The sequence below is a fragment of the Rhinatrema bivittatum genome, chromosome 2 (genome assembly GCF_901001135.1).
Source record: "Rhinatrema bivittatum chromosome 2, aRhiBiv1.1, whole genome shotgun sequence".
Lineage (NCBI taxonomy): Eukaryota > Metazoa > Chordata > Amphibia > Gymnophiona > Rhinatrematidae > Rhinatrema > Rhinatrema bivittatum.
Genome location: NC_042616.1, coordinates 220,476,156 through 220,499,489, shown reverse-complemented (window position 1 = coordinate 220,499,489; position 23,334 = coordinate 220,476,156). Strand labels below are relative to the sequence as shown.

The following is a 23,334-nucleotide window of genomic DNA, read 5'->3' as shown; positions in this document are numbered from 1 at the left end:
CATGAACGCTGAAGCCATTAATAACTCACACTCCTTCTGTCTGAATACTGCCAATCATTTAGGCGGGGGTGATGATGATAAATGGAAATAGCAGGGCATGTACATGGAATATATTCCGTAGGCAAAGACAAACAACAAAGATACACTCAAGTCTGACATTCGGATAAAGTCCAAAATATAGTAATTATGTTATCCTAGGACATGTCAGAGGGAAAAGCTGCCACCCTGGGAAAAGGGACGAACGCAAGATGCAACACATTGGTGCTCACATCCCAGACACCATTCAGAGGCAGTGAGCAAAGACAACCAAGCTGCAGCCCCATCTCACAAACACCTTTTACCATGCTTTGAAAGGGAGCGGCCTAGTGCTTAGAGTGATGGGATGAGAACCAGAAGACCTGAATTCAAGTCCTACTTCTGTTACGGACACTTGCTTCAACAAAAAACACTTAATCTGCTTGTATCACAGATGCACAGGGCTGTGAATCAAGACCCATGTTTTGAACCAATCAAAACATGGGTCTGACAGCAAACAAAATCAGGTTCAGGTGGCATCAGTCTACTCCGCGAGCAGCAGGGCAGGAAGAGTATAGATCAGTTTCTGCTCCATGTCGGAGCAGGAGATGGGGGCCAGGTGAAGGAGAAGGTGAACGTGAAAGTGGCCCAGTCCCAAATAGGGTCAAAGAAAACAAGTAGCAGGTGACTTGAGCATGTGTTGGTCTGAAGGAGACAGCAGCAGGAGGCCAGGCCCGGCATATCATTCGGAGGAGGAGGCAACAGCGTGCCTGATCCCCACACAGTACTGGAGGAAGAGGAGGAGGAGGGGGTCTAGATCTGAAAAAGGCTTCAACTGGCACAAGAAGGGGAGGAGAATAAAAGAGAGGCACAAGGAAGGGAGGAAAAGAAAGAAAGAGAGGAACAAAGGAGGGAGAAAGGGAAGGGAAGGAAGGAGGCAGAAGGAAGGGAAACAAGAAGAATACAAGAGCATAGATGGGTAGTGGAGGCATCTAGACAAAGGGTCATATGGAGGGAAAGTGGGGGTCCTAAATAGACGATGCAGGAGAAGAAGCATAACCAGACCTTGGGTGGGCAGGGGTAAGAGCAGTAACAGAGGGGAAGTAGGAGAGGGAAGAGAGAGATGGTGGTAAAGATCGGAGGAAAAGTCTAGGAAGAAGAGTGGTGCATTAGAGCTTATAATATATGATAGAACTAGCAATGGCTGTATATGTGCTAAGGATGTGCTTTTGTTTTTAACAACATAAGCAATGTCAATGATAGAACTGAAACTGATAATAAAAAAAATTCATGAAATGTATTTTTAAAATTTTTCATTTAATGTGCACTGTGTTGATTTAGTGCACACTATTACAATTCTAATAGTGCTCACTAATTCAAATAGTGCGTACTAAATAAAAGATAGTGCACACTAAATGAAAAACGTTAAAAAAAAAGGAAAGCCTAGCGAAACAAAATAAAACGAAAAAGGATGGAAAAAGAAAAGTTTTATCGATGCACACCCTTAATGTGCGTTGATGCGCCTTTCACAAAGCTGAGCACAGTAGATCCTACACAGTGATTTCTGGCACTACAAAATAATGCAGGAGACAATGCTGAGAGAACTTTCGCGCTCTCTTCTACCCTTCCACTAATTTCAAGATGAACAAACATAAATGTTTCCAGGCAGATACAGAAGGGAACTGGAGAAGTAAGGCATCAGACTAGATCATGGAAAACCATCTCCATAGCTACCATCTTCCATTTTCAGAGCTGTAGACTAGAAGGACCTGGTTTGTTGCGTCACATAGATGCTAAAATTAAAAAAAAAAAAAAAAAAAGAATTGAGTATCGATCCTAGGAGCCAAGTTGTATTAAGCTAGCTGTCATCCAAATGCAAGTACAAGAATGAGAAATGCAGAGCTAGAGACACTGAAGAGTAGTGGGACCCAAACCCAGTCATGAGATTTAGAGGAAAATTCCATTTTCCTGAGATCCTCTATTCCAAATTTTCAGGACATTGTGGCATTCTAACCCCAAGTGGGGCAGTTCAGTACTGAACTAAAAATAAGAACATAAAAAATGCCATGCTGGGTCAGACCGAGGTTCCTGTCTCTGACAGAGGCCAATCCAGATCGCAAGTACCCAGCAGATCCAATAAAGTAGATCCTAATTCTTGTTACTCACTCCCAGGGCTAGTAATAGCTTTCTTTAGTCTACCTGACAAATAATTTGCTATGGACCTTTCCTCCATGAATTTATCCAAGCCTCTTTTAAATCCCACTATGCTAGTTTCCCATGGTTCGGGCCGATTTTTTTTTCGGCTGTCCTGAACTGAAAAAAACCCAAAACACCCCAACCCTTCAGATTTAATTCATTACAACCCCCCACCTTCCCGACTCCCCCAAAACTTGCCGAAAGACCCTGGTGGTCCAGCGGGGATCCCGGGAGCGATCTCCCCCTCTCGGGCCGTCAGCTGCCAGTAAACAAAATGGCGCCAGTGGCCCTTTGCCCTTACCATGTGACAGGGGCTATCGGTGCCATTGGCTGGCCTCTGTCACATGGTAGGAGCAATGTACGGCTGGCACCATCTTAAAAAATGGTGCAGGCCATCCATTGCTCCTACCATGTGACAGGGGCTGACCAATGGCACCGATAGCCCCTGTCACATGGTAAGGGCAAAGGGCCATCGGCGCCATTTTGATTAGTGGCAGCTGACGGCCCGAGAAGGGGAGATTGCTCCTGGGACCCCAATGGACCACCAGGGACTTTCAGTAAGTCTTGGGGAGTGGTCGGGCAAGTCTTGGGGGGTCGGGAGGGTGGGGGGTTGCAATTAATTAAATTTGAAGGGTTGGGGTGTGGTTTTTTTTTAATGTGCCCTTTCTCCCCCCCAAAAAATGTTAAGAAAACCACACGAATTTCGTGGGTTTTCCTATCATTTTGGCGCCCCCCCAAACTATGACGAAATAGGAAATATCATCTATATTTCCTATTTCGTGGCAAATGAATGCACATCCCTATTACTTTCTACTATTTGTTTTAAATCTGCCTGTGGTTAATGTCATGGCGTGTCCTCTTGTTTTAGTAATTTTTGAAAGAGTAAATAACGGTCCTTTTCTACCCCTTCCACCCCACTTATGATTTTATAGATTTCAATCATATTCCCTCTCAGTTGAGGCTTTTCCAAGATGAAGAATTCTAGCCTGCGTAGCCTCTCATCACAGGAGAGATATTCTATCCCCTTTATCATTTTTGTTGCCCTTCTCTGCACTTCTTCTATTTCTGCTATTTCTTTTCTTGAGATGGGTCGACCAGAACTGCTCTCAATACTCAAGGTGCAGTCACACCATAGCTCGATGCAGAGGTAATATGATATTTTTCATGTTATTCTCCGTTCCTTTTTGGATCATTCCTAACATTCTATTTGCATTCTATTTGCTGACAAACACTAAGCCAAGGATTTTAATGTATTGTCCACAAGGACTCCGAGGCTTTTTCCTGGGCGATAACTCCCAATACAGAGCCCAGCATTGTGTACCAATGTTTGGGATTATTTTTCCCTACGTGCATCACTTTCCACTTTTCCACGTTAAATGTCAGCAGCCATTCAGTTGCTCAGTCTCCTAGTCTCCCCGCCCCCCTGCAATAGCTTGCATTTTAAAAGTGGTTGTACAATAAACAGGTTTTAAACAAATATTCTGCATCTCTGTTATATTACATTATTATTATAAACAGCTGTGATATGTCACTGCCAGAAATTCCAAGTGACATGGTGCTGGAAACTATAGTTACAAAACAAAGATCAGCAAAGCTGGATTTTAAACTATTTCAAGTTTTCAGGGAAAAAAAATGATTTGAATTATGTAAAGGGGCTTTTGGTCCCTTCACTACAGTCTATGCTCCTTCCAGCAGAGGACATATTTAGGTTTATCAGCGTAGTGAGTGGATATAGACCCATTTCCTAAGGTATTCTAAGTTTGAGGGATAGGGGACAGCCTGTCTTAGTACCTCATTGTCTTCAGAGTCCTTTAGTGAATACAGAGGGCCACAGAAAAGTCCCTTCGGTAGTGCGTCTGATATTTTACTCGAAGCATCTGTTCCTGAGGAATCAAGCAGTGGGGTGGAGAATACTCCTGCTCTGACGGAGGATACCTCTCACCCTGAGTTTGTGTTTCTACAGGGAAAAGAAGACTTTGATCCGAGTTCTGTGTGTGAACAAAGAACTTTTGCAGGAAGAGCCAGAAGTGAGTACCAGGCACCTGTCCAGAGATAACCAGCAGTGTGGAGAGAGTGAGGAGAAAAAGAGAAAGCTGGCCATCTGGTGCCCTGATCCGGGAGTCCAATAGGAGTCCAGAGGAGAGAAGGAGAAAGGTGTGCAGGAGAAAGATTCATGCATTGGAGAATCAGGCACCGAAAAGGGATCCGTGGGAATCAAGGAGCCCAGCATCTGTCCAAGTGAGCCTGAAAGCCCCAGGAAAAGGAGTGAGGGGATCCCAGGAGGGTGCACCGGCGGCAACGATTAGCAACTTCCTTGTAAAATCTTAGTACCTGCTTTGCGGATGTCAGTCTGAAAGATTGTTAACTTGCAACTTTCCAATGTAAACTGTTTAGCAAAGGCTTATTATTTTGGTACACCAGTACCATGTGTCGAGTGCCTCCTCAGTTATGTACCATCTAACTGCCTTGGCCCGTGAAGGCAATATCCACTCCCACTGTCAGAGGATCCATGCCAGGGTTTTGCAGGATGGAGTCGGAATTAAGTCCTGGAATCACATGTGCTCTGCAGCTTAAATTGTACCGGAGGGGCGGCGGGGTGGCAGGGGGTTATAATTATGAGTAATGGGCCTCGTTTTGAAAGTAGCTGCAAATACCCAAATTGATAATTTGGGTATCTGATTAGGGGCACTGACAAATTGCCTCGCTCTCTCTCCATATTCACAATCAGCTGGTTGTAATGGTGCAGCCAGATAAGTGTACCTGGGTAACTTTAGACTTCCTCAGCAGCAGGACTGACTTGTCCGGCTAACTTAGGACTAGACTTACCAAGCCACAATATGGCTACAACATGCATTAACAGCATTTAATGTGCGATAAATGCTGTATGTCGCGCAATATTTGCAATATTGTGCGATGATTGAGCCTGAAACCCTCTCCTATTACAATGAGCTGCTTTGCATGGCATTTGCATGCATGAATTTTGCAAATCCATGCAAAGAAGCTCATGCCTACCTAATACTATGATAATAAAATAAAGCGGCTGATTTAGAAAAAAAATCTGCCCTGTTATTTTATCACATTTGAGGGAAGTGTAGCTATTTTCCCCGCTTGAAAATTTAAAGGGCCAAGCGGCTGAAAACCAACCCACCCAAGACTGAGAAAAAGACCACTGCCTGCCTGCTCTCTCACTACCTTCCGCGGTGATGTGGTCCCCAACAAAAAAATATAAGTTTTCAAAGCGCACGGCGACAGCCTGCCCTCTTCCCTAGCCCTTCCCTTTTATCATTATAATTGCCCTCAATGCAAGGAAACAAATATCTCCCTTTCAAACTTCTCCCCCCCAGCAGCAACCCCACCCCCTCCTGGGTTCAAATCTGAGAAAATCCCTGGGTCTAATGGCTCCCCCACAAATCCTACCCCCACCACCAACCTTAAAAAAAGATCCTGGTGATCTAGGGAGGCACCTTGAACCCCCCTATCTCCCTAACTTTAAGAAGGCTTGTTAGTGTATAGTGGGGGCGTGATCAATGCCATTTTCCAAAATGGCGTCAACCTGACTGTGCTCCTATCACTTGATAGGGGCACAGTCAGGTTGACGCCTATCACATGATAGGGGCAAAGCTGATGCCTAGCACATGATAGGGGCAAAGTCAGGTTGAAGCCATTTTGGAAAATAGCATCAACTGGGCACAGAGTTGGGGGGCGGGGCACTCCAGGCTCCCTCTGTACACCAATGAGCCTGCTTACAGGTAGGGGATTGGGGTGGAGTGTCAGCTGCCCCCCAAACCATCATCTCTTTTTTGGGGGATGGGGTGGGTGTTGTGTATTTGTCCCATGGTAAAAAAAAATCATGAATCAGTCACAATATTTTGTTGGAGAGGGGCTCAATATCGTAGGGATGACTCTCTCCCATGTTATTTGGCCCCTCTTATGATAAAATATCATGACTTTGTAAATCTTCCCCTTAGATGGATAGGTAGGAATATCAACTCTTATCTGGCTAAGTTAGCTGGATATTTTTTTTCCACATTTTGATATTCTGCCTTTTTCCAAAATTGGTCTCGAAGCGAATTGTAATTAAATAAGGATGGCTAGTAGGAAATTAGTACTTAAGAGACACATTAGCTCAAGTGTCATGTGCAGAACCATCGAGTCAGTCTCAGGCATAGTGGGTATTTCTACTGCTAGGAAATAGATTGGAGAAAGGCCTGGATGAACAGCCATGCCTTTACTTTCTTCTGGAAACTGAAGTAGGATGGTTCAAGTGAAGGGATAGAGGTATCTCATCCCAGAATTTGGGTACGTAACAACCAAAGGTCCCTATCCCACCCACCACTTAGCCAGTTAAGTGTTTAGCCATATAAGTAGTTATCTAGCTAAGCAGTGGCCACTGAACGTGGTCAAATATACAAACTGTACCACTTTGCCAGATAAGTCCAAATGTATCTGGGTAAGTGGCACTGAATATTGACCTCAGGGAACCCAAAGTACTTTTTACTGTTTTGTGAATGAACCTAGAAAAGCATACATATTTGAAGAGTCCTAATGACGTGAACAAGGTGTTAATTAAACTAATTTTTAGAAGCTGAAAACTCCATATGCCTCATTTTGCACAGCGACATAGTAAATGAAAGCAGATACAGTTCAATATGGTCCATCCAGTCTGCTCAGCATTAATTTTTGTCTACTTTGGGTGGACACGTGGTCAAATTCCCATTCACTCCCCTTTCCCCAGAGTCCCTCACTCAATCTTTCAAAGTACCACCACCGTCTTTTAGGGTTGTAACTTCTGTCTGTGCAGGTAACTCCAGTGCTTTCTTACAGATATGATGGAATCATAGCAATGCTGTTTTGGGGGTTGTATCTGTCGCTCTGGGCAGGTTGCCCCCTCCCCTCCCCAGTGATTCATTTCCATCCTCTTAAGTTTATCCCATGCTTTTTTGGAATTTCACTACTGGTTTTTGTTGTACCACCTCCTCTGCAAGGGCATTTCAGACATCCACCACCACTTTTTCCATGAAAGAAAATATTTCCTGATTTTGTTCTTGAGTCTACCCCTCTTGGAGCTTCATATTGTGACCCCTAGTTCTAGAACTTCCATTCCACTGAAAAAGGTTTGCATCTTCTGCATTATTAATACCTTTCATAGATTTAAAGGCCTCTATCATATTCCCCTGCCTCTCCTCGCCTCTGGGGTATATACATTTAGAGCAAAAGAACATAAAGTAATGCCGTGCTGGATCAGATCGAGGTTGTTACTTTCATGAAGTGTCCCCTTGTTTTTGTATTATTTGAAAGGGTAAATAACCACCCTTTATATCCTGTCCACTTTACTCATGATTTTTTAAACTTTCATATCCCTGTCTCTATTGTCCTGAAGTCTCTTGTCATATGACTTCTGATGCAGACCCCACACCAATTTGGAAGTATTCTCTTGGTTGTGGAAGTCTAAATAATAAAATCCAGATATTACACGAAAATAGAACCATTTTTGCATGTCAGATACTTCCATCTTCTAATTTTCTGATAGCAAGGTACTCCCAAGGTGATAGCTGAAACCTGGGACATGTGTGGAGGGAGGTAATCATCTCTCATACACAGCACCACTCAGCATTATTGTAGGTACTCAGTGCCAGTTACTATACATAGCGACGCCTTAGGGGGAAATCAGCCCCTGGATTTTTCCAGCTTGAAAGCCAGCTTGCACAAGTAATTATGACCCTTGCATACAAGACCAACAATCAAATGAACCTATGAATCCTTTTGAAAAGTTGTTTTCTGAGAAGCAGAGACTAGCAATTTGGAGCACTTTTTGAAAACTCCTGTTCTTGAAAGCTCATCTCTTAGTCGATAAGGTACCAATATAGCCCCTTTGTCACTTCTGCTGCGACATACTAACATGTCTGGAAGGTTAAAATGGTAACAATTTGTTTGATGAGCATGCAAGCACTCTCCCTCTTACAAAAAAAAACAACTTTTGTTCAATCTTTTTTTTTTAACTTAATTATCATTGTAATAAACGTAATAATGCCAACACTTGAACAAAACTACAGCAAGATCAATGCTTCCCAAACCTGTCCCAAGCCAATCCCACAGCTGTTGGATTTTCAGGATATCCATAATTTAATTTAATTTAATTTAAATCACTTTTTCATCAGAATGCACAAAGCAGTTTACAAAATACAGGACAGATCATCATCACTCAGAATAATAAAACATAACAATGTATCAAATACAAAGTAAGTATCAGAACAAAATGCTTGCGCATGAGAAATTTGCATATGGTGGGTCTCCAATGTATGTACATTTATCTCATGCATATTCATTGTGGATATCCTGAAAATCTGACTGGCTGTGGGGTCCCTAAGAAAGTAATCCAGAGCTTCCTAAACCAACATTTCAAAGGTCCATGTGATGTCAAGAAAACCCATTCCTTAAGTATTTCAAGTTGATGCAACCACGTGGTTATCTTCTAAAATAAATGCAGCCTCTGGAACACATGAAAACCAACACTTCTCCTTTCCATTTACAACTCCGATACAACTGAAATGAAAAAGAATTTGCTGTAATGCAGGAAGGCAACTAGCCACTATTAAAGTCTAAAGAAACAGCAGCAAGAAAAGATTCTGCTTGCTGTGCACTAACGTCGCCCAGCACTTCCAGACCAAAGACGCATTTCTGCTCGAAAGTTACACTGACTGTGAACAGGACACAGGGGGTACCACGTAAGTCAGCACTGAACAGAAAGAGCTAGTCCTGCAGTAAATCCTTCCAAACCAACAGCGCCACACATGGGCCGGAAAGCCAGGAGCTGAGCTCCCTTACCCGATCTGTCGGTTTGTGGAAGGTGCTTGCGTGATGACCGAGCTGGACTGCGGTGATGGCATGGCTTGTTGAATCACAACGCTGGTGTCGTGGTTTGGCATTCTGGCATTACTGAGCTGGTGAGATCCATTTCCTGCCATTGCTCCTCCAACTGCATTATGAACGGAGATATTCTACGAAGAGGGGACAACAAAGTAGAAGGATTTATTACTCATGAACATTACACCTAGAAGGAAGGCACCCACTGGCAATGGCAGCACACTTAAATATTCTTTGTCAACTATTAAATTGCCGGATCTTGCTATAGCCAAAAAAAGTAACTATATTTTTATGATGTAACAAAAGTGGGAAATGGCTGCTGCAGGACTGATCACTGTGTTCATTTATATATTTGTTAAATTTAGCTCACACCTTTTCATTGGTAGCTCAAGTAGATATTTTTCTGTCTCCAGAGCTCTTACAATCTAAGGGGCAGATTTTAAAAGCCCTACGCGTGGCGGGCCTAATTTCAAAAGGCCCGGCGGCGCGCATAAAGCCCCAGGACGCGTGTATGTCCTGACACTTGAAAAAATGGGCGGGGTGGTCCGGGGAGGCGGGGCATGACCGTGGACAGAGGCATCTGCAAGGCCGCTGGGCACAGGGGATCGCGCGCCGGCAGTTGGCCAGCGCACACAAGTTACGGGTTTGTTTTTTTTCAGGCTGGGGGGCGGGACAGGTAGAGGAAGGGAGGGGAAGGTGGGGGGGGGGGGGGAATGAGGAAAGCCAGCTGGTCTCCCCGAGGGCTCGGCGCGCGCAAGATGCACTAGCGTGCAACCCCTTGTGCGCACTGACCCCTGATTTTATAACATGCGCGCGGCTGTGCACGCATGTTATAAAATCAGGTGTACATTTGTGCGTGCCGGGTAGCGCGCAGAAATGTAGGCCACGCGTGTACATTTTAAAATCTGCCCCCTAAGTGTTTTTCCTTCTGGGTAACATATCACAGCCTAGGTAACCTGCACGATGGCGGCCTCACATCCTGGGGCCACCATCTTTTAAAGGAGCTGAGTAGCCCTCTAAAATCCCTATGTCTAGAATGAAAAAACTCCTGGGGCTCTTCTGGGCCCCTCTCCCAGCCTTATACCCCCACCACCTCCTAAGTCACACAAAATGTTACACATTTTAAAAAGAGTAAAATATTCTGGCCCCAGCACAGGCCCCTGGTCCCAAACCCCACTCCCTTGGATTCAAAACTGTTAACTTCCACCTCTGGACCTCCTCTCCCCGCCCCCTCCCCCCCAAATCCCTCAGAGACTCCAGTTCAATTCTTTAATATCCTTGGTACCTAGCGATGTCTGAGGCCTGCCTAGACATCTGGGTCCAGCTGCACCATGTTCAAAATGGCACCAGCCAGTCTCAGGAACACTTCTGCCCTATCACATGATGGGGCAGAAAACCTCTGGGTTCCTTCACTCTATTGAAGCTCCTCAATAATAGATGCGTCCCAAATGGAGAGTGTTAATAAATTTACTACATCAGTGATCTTTACTATTTTTCAAGCGGGAGCCATTTTAGCAAAATAATTTTTGTATGTGAGCCAAGGCTATCGCTGGACAGAGTGACCAGCACACTGAGTAAGGGAGCTCCCCATCCAATGACATGGGAGGGTCCTTCTCCCACAGTGCGGTTGACCCTGCTGCTCAGGTGCACTCAGAATGACTCGTGTAACTAAAATGTCTACTCCCTCATATTCTCCCTCCTCTCAAATTACCCTCCTCAAACCCAGCCACACCCCAGCCAGTCTCAACCACTACCTACCTCTCTTAACAGTCAACCTGCTTCATCCTGTCCCCCCACTCTCCTCTTCTCCAAGCCAGTTCTCCCCTTAATCTTTCATCAACTGCTGTGGAAACTTGCTGCTAGTGCTGCCTCTAGATCCGCTGTTCTGTTTTTATTCCAGCACTCTATGACTCTCGGTGAGTTTGAGCTGCATGGTACTCGAACTCCCCACACTGTTCTCAATCTCATGAGAATAGTGCAGTCGTTTGGGCATGGAGCAAATCAAACATGCTGAGAGTTGTGTGGTGCAAGCAGAAAATAGAACAGCTGTTGCCATCAGCAAGCCTTCGGAGAAGGTTATGGGAGAGTGTTTATTGGGGTAGAATCAGGGAGCCACACTTAGGGTCAATGGTAACCACCACTGGCTCCTGGGGCTTACAATGAAGGCCACTGCACTACACCTCCTTTAAAACAAATCGAAGAAAATTCTTTTTCACTCAGCGCATAGTTAAGCCCTGGATTTCATTGCCAGAGGGTATGGTTACAGTAGTTAATGTAACTGAGTTTAAAAAAGGTTTGGATAAGTTTCTAGAGGAAAAATCCATAAACAGCTATTAATTAACAAGCAATAGCTTGAGATGTATTTAATGTTTGGGTACTTGCTAGGTATTTGTGACTTGGATTGGCCAGCCACTGTTGGAAACAGGATACTGGGCTTGATGGACCCTTGGTCTGACCCAGTATGGCATATTTTATGTTCTTATGTTCTTCTGTCCTGTGATATGTCTTTGAAAACACACCTCCATCACTAGTAAGGGACAAGGCCATTTATTGCTAGAGATGTGATTTGGCCATACCTTTCGGTTCGGCCTTCGTTATTGGCCCACTGCGGGAAATTTCGTTTCCCGTGGTTCAGGACAATTTTTTTTCGGCTGTCCTGAACCGAACCCCCCCACCCCACCCCAACCCTTCAGATTTAATTAATTACAATCCCCCACCCTCCTGACCCCCCCAAAATTTGCTTAAAGTCCCTGGTGGCCCAGCGGGGGTCCTGGGAGCGATCTCCTGCTCTCAGGCTGTCGGCTGCCAGTAAACAAAATGGTGCCGGTGGCCTTTTGCCCTTTCCATGTGACAGGGACTATCGGTGCCATTGGCCAGCCTCTGTCACATGGTAGAAGCAATGGGCAGCCAGCGCCATCTTAAAAAATGGTGTGGGCAATCCATTGCTCCTACCATGTGACAGGGGCCGGCCAATGGCACAGATAGCCCCTGTCACATGGTAAGGGCAAAGGGCCATTGGCGCCATTTTGATTAGTGGCAGCCATCGGCCCGAGAGGAGGAGATCGTTCCCGGGACCCTTCCTCTTAGTATCTCCCCCCTGTATGTTGACTGGATATTCACATCATAGTTTATATTTTACCTCTATTAATTTTCTTTTTTTCTCTAAAACGTAATTGGAATATGTGGTGATAATTTTCCTTTTAAATCGTGTGTCTTGGATGTTTTTGGAATTTTTCAATAAGTAGATAATGGGAATCTAAATAAATAAATACATAAAAATAATAAAGATTTCCAGTAACGATCCCCCTGAGCTCAATATGGTACAGCAGACACATAGAAACATAGAGCATGATGGCAGATAAAGACCATACAGCTTATCCAGTCTGCTTAGCCACATTTCCCATTCGGCTTTACTGTCCCTTCCTCCTCCTCCTCCTCCTCAGAGACCCTCTATGCTTGTCTCAAGCTTTCTTGAATTCTTGCACTGCCCTCGTCTTCATCACCTGTACAGGGAGACTGTTCCACGTGTCCACAATCCTGTCTAAAAAGACATATTTCCTTAGGTTACGCTGGATTCCACCCCTTTTCGCCCTCATCCAATGACCCCTTATTTCTGTTGAAAGAGGCCCATCTCCTGTGCATTCATTCCTTGGAGGTATTTAAATGTCTCTATCATGTCTCCCTTTTCCCACCTTTCCTCCAGGGTAACAATAATAACATAGCAAGTAGGGATGTGAATCGTTTTTGAACGATTAAAATTATCGTCAGATAATTTTAAAATCGTTCTAAGTCGTTAGAGTGCACGATACAATACAAATGCCCCCGATTTATCGTCAGGGGCATTTGTATTGTATTGTTAAATAGGGCACGGGAATTATTTGGGGGAGGGTGGGAAAACCGGCACACCAAAACAACCCCTAAACCCACCCCGACCCTTTAAAACCAATTCCTTACCCTCCCCCACCCTCCTGAACCACCCCAAAATGTTAAGTTATCTGGTGGTCCAGTGTGTGTGTGTGTGTGGGGGGGTCCCAGCGCGATCTCCCGCTCTCGGGCCATCGGCACCATTTTGGCTGCCACTAATTAAAATGGCGCCGATGGCCCAATAAAAAAAACAAAACACCTGACCCTTTAAATCGACCCCCCACCCTCCCGACCCTTTTTTTTTAGGGAGGCCCGCGCAGCTAAAAAAAACAACCCACCCGACCCTTTAAATCGACCCCCCCCCCGACCCCCCCAAACCTTTTAAAATTACCTGGTGGTCCAGGGGGGCCTCGGGGAGAGGAGAGATCCAGGGGGTCCTCGGGGAGAGATTTTCTGTTCCCAGGCATCAGCTGTTCTAAAAAAAAAAATGGCGCCGATGCCCCTTTGCCCTTACCATGTGACAGGGTATCCGTGCCATTGGCCGGCCCCTGTCACATGGTAGGAGCACTGGATGGCCAGTGCCATCTTTAAAGATGGCGCCGGCCATCTTTACTCATCAGCCCCTATTATAGAGTATAGAATAATAGGGGCTGATGAGTAAAGATGGCCGGTGCCATCTTTACTCATCAGCCCCTATTATAGAGTATAGTATAATAGGGGCTGATGAGTAAAGATGGCCGGTGCCATCTTTAAAGATGGCGCCGGGCATCCAGTGCTCCTACCATGTGACAGGGGCCGGCCAATGGTATGGATACCCTGTCACATGGTAAGGGCAAAGGGGCATCGGCGCCATTTTTTTTTTTAGAACAGCTGATGCCTGGGAACGGAAAATCTCTCCCCGAGGCCCCCCTGGATCTCTCCTCTCCCCGAGGCCCCCCTGGATCTCTCCCCGAGGCCCCCCTGGACCACCAGGTAATTTTAAAAGGTTTTGGGGGGGGTCGGGAGGGGGGGGTCGATTTAAAGGGTCGGGTGGGTTGTTTTTTTTTAGCGGTGCGGGCCTCCCTAAAAAAAAAATTAGCGATGTGAATTGGAATCGGAAACTATTCCAATTCACATATCTTAACGATCAGATTCCCCCCCCCCCCTACCCCCCCAGCCAAATCTGATCGTTAAGACGATCTGGCACACGATTCATATCTCTAATAGCAAGTCGTTTAGAGTTTGTGGCTGCCATGCAGATCCTCCCCATGCCTTCTACTTAGGGTTAGTGCAAGTCCTTTAGAGCCATCCTCAGTTCTAAGGCAGCAATGAGGGGAGGAGCAGCCAATGGAGCTGGCAGAGGTTCCCTAAGTTCCCTTAATATCTTCGGACATATCCCATCTGGCCCCCATCCACTTTGTCTACTTTGAATTTTGCTAGCTCCTCGCAAACACAGTTTTCTGAAAATTGCTGGAAGCCTACCTCGCTTTCAGCCCTATTTGCGGCAGTTTTTCCATGGTCCTATTCCAGGCCCTTCCTCAGTGAGCACTGAACAGAAACATTTGTTCAGCAATTCTGCTCTCTCCTCATCAGATTCTACATATTCCACATTTTCCCCTCTTGAGTCTTACAGTCCTATTTTTTGCACGTCCCTCTCTCACTAAAATATCTTTAAATAAAATGTCTTGCTCCCCCTTTTACCATATTAGCTGTTTTTAATTCTGTTTGCACTTTTCCTCTCCTGACTACTTTTCCAGTTTTGGAGTTTGTTTTTTTTTAGCTTTTCCAAATATTGTTGCCTGTCTTCCTTTTTTTTTTTTTTACGATCTGTTTTCCCTTACCTTTTCAGACACAGGTTTATGAATGCTACCCTTCCCCCCCCCCCCCCCCCCCCCCCCCCCCCCCCCCCCGTTACCTGTTCAGACTCAGTTTGAGTTTGCTATTTGTCAGTGCTGGCTGGGATTAGGGCCTGCAGCCAAAGCAACATGCTCCGTCCTGGGGAGGGAGGAAGGATCACTGCTGCTGCTTTACCATCCCCTGACAGATATAAAGAGCTGTGTTGAGGGACTGCCTTGGAGGAGATATCCTCCAGGCCTCGGGGCTGACAAGCAAGCTGGATGGGGTTTCGGGTGGGGAATAATAAAATAAAATCTGTGAACTCCGTTCCATAATTGCAATAAGATATAGCACGCCATATGTTCCACTGGCTGTCAGTGCTCCTTGGGTGGGCAGAGGCATACGGCTAAGCATTGTGTTTCAAGTTTCATTCCACACACCAAGAACACCAATGTTCACTGCACAACACAAACTGGTGCTGCCTTCTTCCTTGATTGCAGGGCTTTTTTTTCAGGGCGTACTTCCCGCCCGGTACCGAGTACTGGCCCTTTTTTCCTCCATCTGCTTGATTTACCCTGTGCATGTGCACCTTTTGTTTCCCAGAAAGACAGCACCGCGTAATTATATGTCACAGAACATTCAATCCATGTGGAAGTTTGACCACTGTGGCCCTTGTTTTCTGTAATCCCAGAATAGGAATGTGTTTAATATCTAATAAATGAGCCTGACAGATCACACATGGAGAACGATTTACTAAGTTCTGTTAAGGATTTACCACACGGTAGGTGCTTCACTACAGAGATAACATGCAGAATTTGAAATTCTGCACATTATCCACCCATCAACAAACCTGATGCAATGCGAGTATTGAAATGATTTTATTTTCATGCAAATGCATGCAAATCTAGGCATTAATATGGTAATAACATAGCATGGATTGTCATAAAGTCTGCAATCTATGTTATGTTTAAAGTAGCTAAAACCTCATGAGTGTAGCTAACTTTCCCTGGGAATATTGGGATACTAAGTCTGTCTTGATGTTCCCATATCTCTCTTTAAGGCTCTTGACTGGCCCTCATAGTGCCCTTCATAATAGTAAAAATATCCCTGGGGTTCCTGTGGGTCCTCCCGTCTCCTCCCCCCCCCCCCCCCCCCCCCCCCCCCCCCCCCCCCCAGCCAACCCTTGTAGTGGCTGAACCGTAAAACTAAACGAGAAAGGACTCGAGGTGTTCTGCCGACAACCTCTCCCATGTCCAAACCTCACCCCATTTTGGTCAAAACATTTACCTCCTGTCTCCAAACCTTCTTACCTCCCCCATCCTAGCCCATATCCCCTGTCTATTCCCTTAATATCCCTGGTGGTGCAGTGATCCTGGAGCTCGCCCTAGGGTACCGGGCTTGGTTCTGCCATTTAGAAAATGGCGCCAATTGACTGAATCTATGCTTTCGACCCATCTCATAATGGGGGCAAAAGTCCCTATGTGGCTAACTGGTCTCATTTTTAAAATGGCAGAATGGAGCCCAGAGCTCTAGAGGACGCTCCAGGCTTCACTATACCACCGGGAGCATGAAGGTAGTGTACAGGGGAAGGGTCATAGGGGATAAGTCAATGTAGGGAAGATGGGAGGTAAAGAAATGAACCTGGCAAGGTAAAATACCAAAGTGAAATTCAGGTTTCATTAATGCCACCAATGTTATCTCAATAGCACAGCAACTCTTCTAAAAAAAACAAACAAAAAAAAAAAACAAACAAACCCAGTATTCTTTAATAGGGATGTGCTTTTTTTTGGAAAGGACATGAAAATATTATTTGTTATGTAGTTCGTGTTGTTTTGCATCTGAAACATAGAACCATACCACAAAATTTTCATATATGGTTTTCAATGCTCTCTTTGAAAAAAAAACCAAACAAACAGAAAGCCAGTAGGTTTGGGTTCACCCACTCACCTACTCTCCATTTGTATACAAAAAAAGTGGCACTGGGCCTGCAGTCAGCCTCCCAGGCCCCCTTCCTATTCTTCTCTGATCCATCAAAACTGCCCGTGCCGAGCCAACAGCAGGATTCCTCCTTACCTGCTCTCAGCTCAGGACTATGCGCTGGCTAAACTAAAGAAAAAGCAATGCTGTGCTGGCTACATTGGAAATCTTCGGTTTAGCCTGCACAGCTGGCATAGCACTGCCTTGTCAGAGCAGCACTGCTTGCCCAGTCAATAACAGGTAAGGGAAGAGCTCAGCTGCCTGCTTGGCACGGGGAGGTGGGGCTGGGAGGACTGATCAGGGGTCTGGTCTACTTTTTTTGTACACAAATTGGGTGGGGATGGGGGAATAGATGAAGAGATAGAGGTCCCAGGCCCAATATGTTTTTTGGTTTTTTTTTAAAGGGCAGTGGGAGGGAGTTTCAGGAGGGAGGCTATCCTGGCCCAACATCATTTTTTTTTTAAAACACTTGACATAAAAGACACATAGGCTGAAACGACACAGATGAAACAATGTAACAACCCAAAATGCAATTTTTTTTTCATGCACATCCCTATTCTTTAATCTCCAAGTAATTCAAAATTAATAACAACTAAATTATTATATGTCAGGGTCGTTTCTCCTGGTTATGGTATTGCACAGCCCTTCAAACAATAAACAGTTCAAAATCATCTATTTAACAGTAATACAATAAAAATGGAAAAATGTGCTTGACAGAAGGAATTTTTTTAATTCAAAATGGTTTTATATATTTTTTAAATACATATTTAACAATAACAGACCACGCAACTCCATCACTGACATTTGCATCACAGTTCCGATTCCAGCTTAAACCTTAACTTAGCAAATCCCTATCAATCTTCATGCTAGAATTTTCAGCTCTTTCCCTACTCCACAGAAGGATTTTTTTTTTCCCAGTTGCTTCTGGGGGAGCAAAAAGTCGGTGAGGCAGCTAGCACTACTGTCAGTGCTCCCCCACTCCAACTGCCTCCACCCAGCCTTTGCCCCCTCCCAATCTTCCCCCTCGGGACCCCTTCACGTCCTCCTGCCATCATCTTTCCCCATCACCATTTTTTTTGGCTCTGAACCCCTTAATTTATTTTTAATGGTGCAATTAAAGCAACCCACCTCATTCAGAAGCCACCATCATTTATTTTTTTGTAATCAAAAGAATCATTTCCACAGAACAATAAACATGATGGGGCTTTGGAAGGATATTCTTATAAGAGGAAAGTTCTTAGAATCTGTCAGGAGTTCTAAAATAGAATCTAGTATCACAATTTTTTTGCCACAGAAAATTATCACAATACAAAAATGGATAGGTTACATTTGGGTATTACAGCAGGTTCACGATTTAATTATCAAGACGTGTAACCAAAAAATGCATTGCTGTTTTCTACTTGCCTCTTATGAAAAAGATGTGTGCGCTTTTTCCAGCTACTTCTATAGAAAATTTGTAGTTGGACCCAGGCCCAACAGCTGGCTAGATCCTATTGTGGAATCCTTCGCTCTCAAAGTACAACTGTCAGGATTGTTGAGGCTTTCACTCTCAGGGATTTAAAAGGCTCTGTCATAAAAATTCAAAGACTGACCGTGATACATAAACAGCAATATAATTTCATCCAAGAGATTCAAACCATATGGAAGCAAAGATAACGATCAGAAACCCTACGCTCTCAGTTGTTGTTGCTCAGACGAATGCTTATCAAAGAAAGGCAAACAAAAGGGACTATTTCCAAATGTAGCCCTTAAGAGAAAGTTTGGTGGGGACAAGGTGTTCCTTGCCAACCACTAGTGACTTTGGGGCAAAAACTGGCCCTAGCTATTTGAGCTCTATAAGCAAGAGATGCAGGTTTCAGAACCCCCCGTATATAGCATTCTGTGGCAAAGCCTACATGGAGATTTCCTAAGATGGAGACCCGATGAAGAGTCCTTCATCAAACGCAGGAACCTAGCGCGATCTATTTGCTTTTGCACTTCAGTGACAGGGAGCGGCATTTGCCGCGGCAATCCATCCACTAGATGCTTTCGGAGGCAGGAAGTCTGTGGCGGGCAGGGCCCCCTTGGAGTCCCTGCTAAGGAGTGTTGCATAGTTTCTAGGTCGGGCAGCACAGAGTTAGAGAGGAATGTACCAACTCTACCAGAGCGCTACCATCGGAGACTGCTGCAATGGTTTAGTCCTAGTTGTCTGTGTTAATGTTTTTCAGTTTGCGTTTGAGAGAGCAGGAGCTGTTACTGTCATTTTCTTTAAGTTTGCATAGTATAGGTCCGAAGCCCTGGCTGAGGATTCTTAGACAGTTAAGAGATTTATTGCAACTCACATTCAGCGAGTAATAAATTATATCTCCTTTTTTTTTTTTTTTTAAATTTTAGTAGTTTACTCATTGAGTAATTTTTATTGGAAGGAAGTTTTACCCAACCTTCCTGCCTCAAAGAGAGAGAGAGAGAGAGGGGAATGAAGAATATATATTTTTTTTTACCAGTTATCCAGATTTCTGCTCCTCAGTCTAAAAGATCCTTTTGCCAATCTGGCAATTGGCGGAAGGAGATGGCCAGCTGTACCATACCCTGGGAGGTGAGAGGAGGAACTGCACCACCACATGGGTGATTGGAAACAGCAAACAGCTAAGGAGATGCCCACGAGGTACATGTGAGGAGAAAAACTGGAGCATTCAAGAGCAAGCAGTGGATCTGAGGTATTTCAAGGGGGTATCCTCACAGGGATAGAAGAATGCTTTTCCAGTTTGCCTAGGGTATCTTCACATTCAAGTATAAAGGAAGGGACTCTGAGGGATAGATTAAGAGACCACGGATTCAAAGATTTACTCCTTTGAATTTGCATTTATGGAGATTTTCTATAAAACTGGTATCCCCTGTCATACAGTCATGTTGAAGATATTATTCAGTAAAGTTTTATGCTGAAATGCCAACATCCAGCTTCTACGTTAGCACAGAAGAGGAGAGTAGGCTTGGAGGTGAATTTTAAAAGCCTGACGCATCCATCACGATCGGGGGATTGGCGAATAAGTTGGGCTGGCTCATACTGAGTGGACTTTAAAAGCCGCCCAGATATGCGCGTATCTCCCGCTGTGTGCACAAATGAAAAGTTTCCAAAAAAAGGGACGGTGCATGGGCGTATTCTGGAGGGGGGGACGGACATGGGCGTTCCCAGATTTTAACCTGAAATTAGCGCGTAAATACTAATGTGATCCGGCGCGTGCCAGGGTCCCCTGCCGCTAACTTTACTTCTGCTACTGATGACATGCAAGTAATAAAACAAAAGCCTCTAGACAGATCAGCGGGGTTTTAAGGGTCGGGGCTAACAGTGGGGAAGGAAGGCTATTAAACTAGGGTTTTGGAAGATCTATTTCTTAATTGAGCGAACTGGGAAAACTAGCAATGCGTCAGTGCGCGTCCCTATTAAAATCACCCCTCTTTGCAGTAGAAGTGGAATTTGCATGCACAGGTGCACATCCACTTAAAATTGAGTGCACATGTGCACGCGGCAGGGCACCTGTTATAAAATAGCTGCGCCCCCGGGCACGGGCTGACAAACACGCACGCATGTGCGCCCACCCACCGATATGAAAATTACTGTCACCTATGTCTAGAGCCTTTGAAGGTTAATCCTCCTTTTCTACACACACAATGGGGGCAGTGTATAGAAGAGTTCGGGACTTAGCCCTTGTACTGAGCGTGTGCTCAGTCATCATAAGGAGAGCTGGAATCAGGATTATATGTACAGTAAATTATTCTTTTACTCACCAAGGCCACATAGATTATCACAGCTTGCAGCATAGTCCAATATTCTAAAATGTCAGCAACCTAAAAATGTCTAGTGGTGAATTTGGGCCATGACAACCTACAGCACAGTTCTTCTTGTGAAAATTGCTTCAGCCAAACAGGATGCCAATGCTCTGCAGGGTTATAATACATCTGAGTGACACATACAGCCACTTCGGGGCAAAAATGGCTGATTACCAACTTTGCCACGGCACTGCTGGCATTAAGGCTGCTGGAACATCCCATGCTTGTCATGGACTATTCTCTTCAAATTCTCCTAAGTACAGGTAACAAAAATGTAATATGTTTGGAAATATTGAAATAGACACTATTTGAAATGGATAGTAAGTTAATAATTTTTACCATTCACACACATCTACCTGTTTATTTTACATTGAAAGTGTGAAGGTAGAAAACCTTCTGTACAAGCCAAGCTTAAGGCTCCAACTTATCACTCTAAAAGCATCTTATTCTGCAGCAGACCTGACTCCATAATGGTTTAGCAAAAAGCCGGGGAGCTTCAAGAAAAGTTAACGATTAGGACAAATAGCCTAATAGTAACTATGAAAGGCTGGATCTAGATAAGGGATGACCAAAATACATTAAGAGAAGTATCTGCAAAGATCATATAGTATTCATATTAATTTAATTCAGGACCAAGACAGAAGAAAAATGTAAGCCTGGTAGAGTTACACTCATTATTGTTAACAGTGTTATAGGGCTCCTAAGCCCTGTCCCACCCTAAAGGTCTCTTTTACTATTGCTGCTGCTGCTGCTAGAAAACATTACATAAACGTGTAAAAACGTGGCTATTTCAACAAGCCTGTTAATAACTGTACTGATTTTATACCCTTTTAATAATTAATATTTAACTACTTTTCTTAATCTTTTGAATCTTTAAACTTTTAATTAATTTTTATGTTTTAATTATTTTTAAGATTTATATTTTATTTTATTATGAAACTATGTATTGCCTTTTCACTTTGAAATGCAAATGTTTTTAAATGAATATTTGCCTGTAAATGTAAACCGATGTGACATGTTCTCATAAACATCGGTATACGAGAACCAATAAATAAATAAATAAATAAAAATATAGTACCAGGGGGTACTTGCAGTGCTGTACAGATGCATGGAAGCGACATCAAAGACAATTCCAGGTCTAAGGCAAAACATCTTTCTAATCTGATCAAGAAACTGTCCCCAAAACCTGATTGAAAAAAAAGTTGTTTAAGAAAACATATAGAATACTTCTCCCTTCAATGCAATAGCATGGATCTTATTACTGTTTTACTGATTAAAATGATACTTTCTTATTTTTATTTTAGGAAAAAAAGAAGTGCCAAAGAAATTTAGCCAATCAAATAATTTGGCTTGGCTTCAAATGATCTGATTCCTCTTCATCTGTTCCGTAATAGGAGTAAAAGGGAAGCAGATTATGAAAAGTAATTGGAGGTAATAGACCAGATTTTCCAGCTCTCACATCTGTCTGCATGAAAGGCTCTAAATGAAAGTGAAAAACACACCAAGCACATAGCAAAGGATAGGGCTGAAAACTCCTTAGATGTAACATTAAATTGGGACTCGGCGAGCTGACAAGGTCTGAATTCAGAGAGCCAAGACCAAAGCTGTTCCTTCCCATTGGAAAGGGAGAGTGGGCAGTAGTGAACAAGGGCACGCAAAAAGCCACAAAGATGGTATCAACGGGACTTATTTCCGACATGTTGTATTCACCGGGAGCCAAATGCTCATCCAGAATATAACAACTGCGCTGCTTAAAATGTACCAGCAGGACGGAGGTGCCGCCTGGGACTGTTTAAGGATACGGCGCCACGGTTTACAGCAGAGTGTCAGTCTCACACCTGCATTCCTGAACCTCTGACAGCGGAGGTCCAATCACCGACCAAAAATACGATCTGATGTGGATGTGGGGGAGGGGAGAGTATGATTTATGAAGCAGGGAAATGCATGACCAAAGCCAGACTAACCTCTTGACTCAGAAAAGAAGCTGGCGTATTCATGCTTCTCATCCTAGCCAGGGCTTAACTTGCAGGCAAAAAGGAAGTGGACCTGTGGTTCAGGAATGAGGGAGTGAGGCCAGGGTCAGGTGATAACTGTGCGAGGGGGCTGGAGTGAACTCTCTCACTCTCTCTCTCCCCCAAATACGCAAACTCTCTTTTACACACACACACACATATACATGAACACACTCTCCCTCCTCTTCGTCCCGAACATCCTCCATCTCCAGCCCCCACCAGTGCTCGGCCCCCCCAGCTGTTCATCAAGCATTGCTGGGTGCAGACCGGAATGGGGCCCTTTCTCTTTACCTCCTCCTCAATGCCCTGGTAATCCCCTGATCCTCCACCTCCAGATGCTCGCCACCCCTCTACACACCATGACCCCCCCCCCCCCCCCCAGTGCTCCTTGTTCTCCACCCAGAAGTCCTGGGACCCCAAATCTCACCCTCAGTCACTGGTGGCCCTTGAACTGCTCCCTCGAAATAGTCACTAATTCACCCTTCTCGGAAAATTACACTCTTCAGAAACTCTCCCCTTCTCCCTCCTCAGTCAATAAAACGCATGCCTCCTCTTCCCGTCAATATCAACTGGTTCTCCTCTGTGTTTTAAGGAACAGGAGAAAGCTGGTGTGCACTACCTGCTCTCCTCAGCCTTCTTGGACAGGGAAGTTGTATGCCTGAAAACCAAAAGCACAGCCTGTTCTTTGCCTTCTTTGGGAGCAAGGGAAGCAGAATCACTGCATTTTCTCCTCTCTCCCTCTCAACTCCTTGTATCCCCTCCCCTCCCCTCATTCGCCCTTTCT

General features: G+C 44.5%; 1 protein-coding gene across 4 annotated transcripts in view; it reads right to left on the bottom strand.

Annotated features, from left to right (window-relative positions):
• Window positions 1–23,334, bottom strand: part of CREB5 (cAMP responsive element binding protein 5) — an 881,413-nt gene that overhangs the window by 503,225 nt on the left and 354,854 nt on the right. For all 4 annotated transcript variants that reach the window (XM_029589189.1, XM_029589190.1, XM_029589192.1 and 1 more), the window contains one exon: window positions 9,037–9,209. In XM_029589189.1, the coding sequence (XP_029445049.1) occupies window positions 9,037–9,209 (173 nt within the window). The remainder of the gene's footprint in view (window positions 1–9,036; window positions 9,210–23,334) is intronic.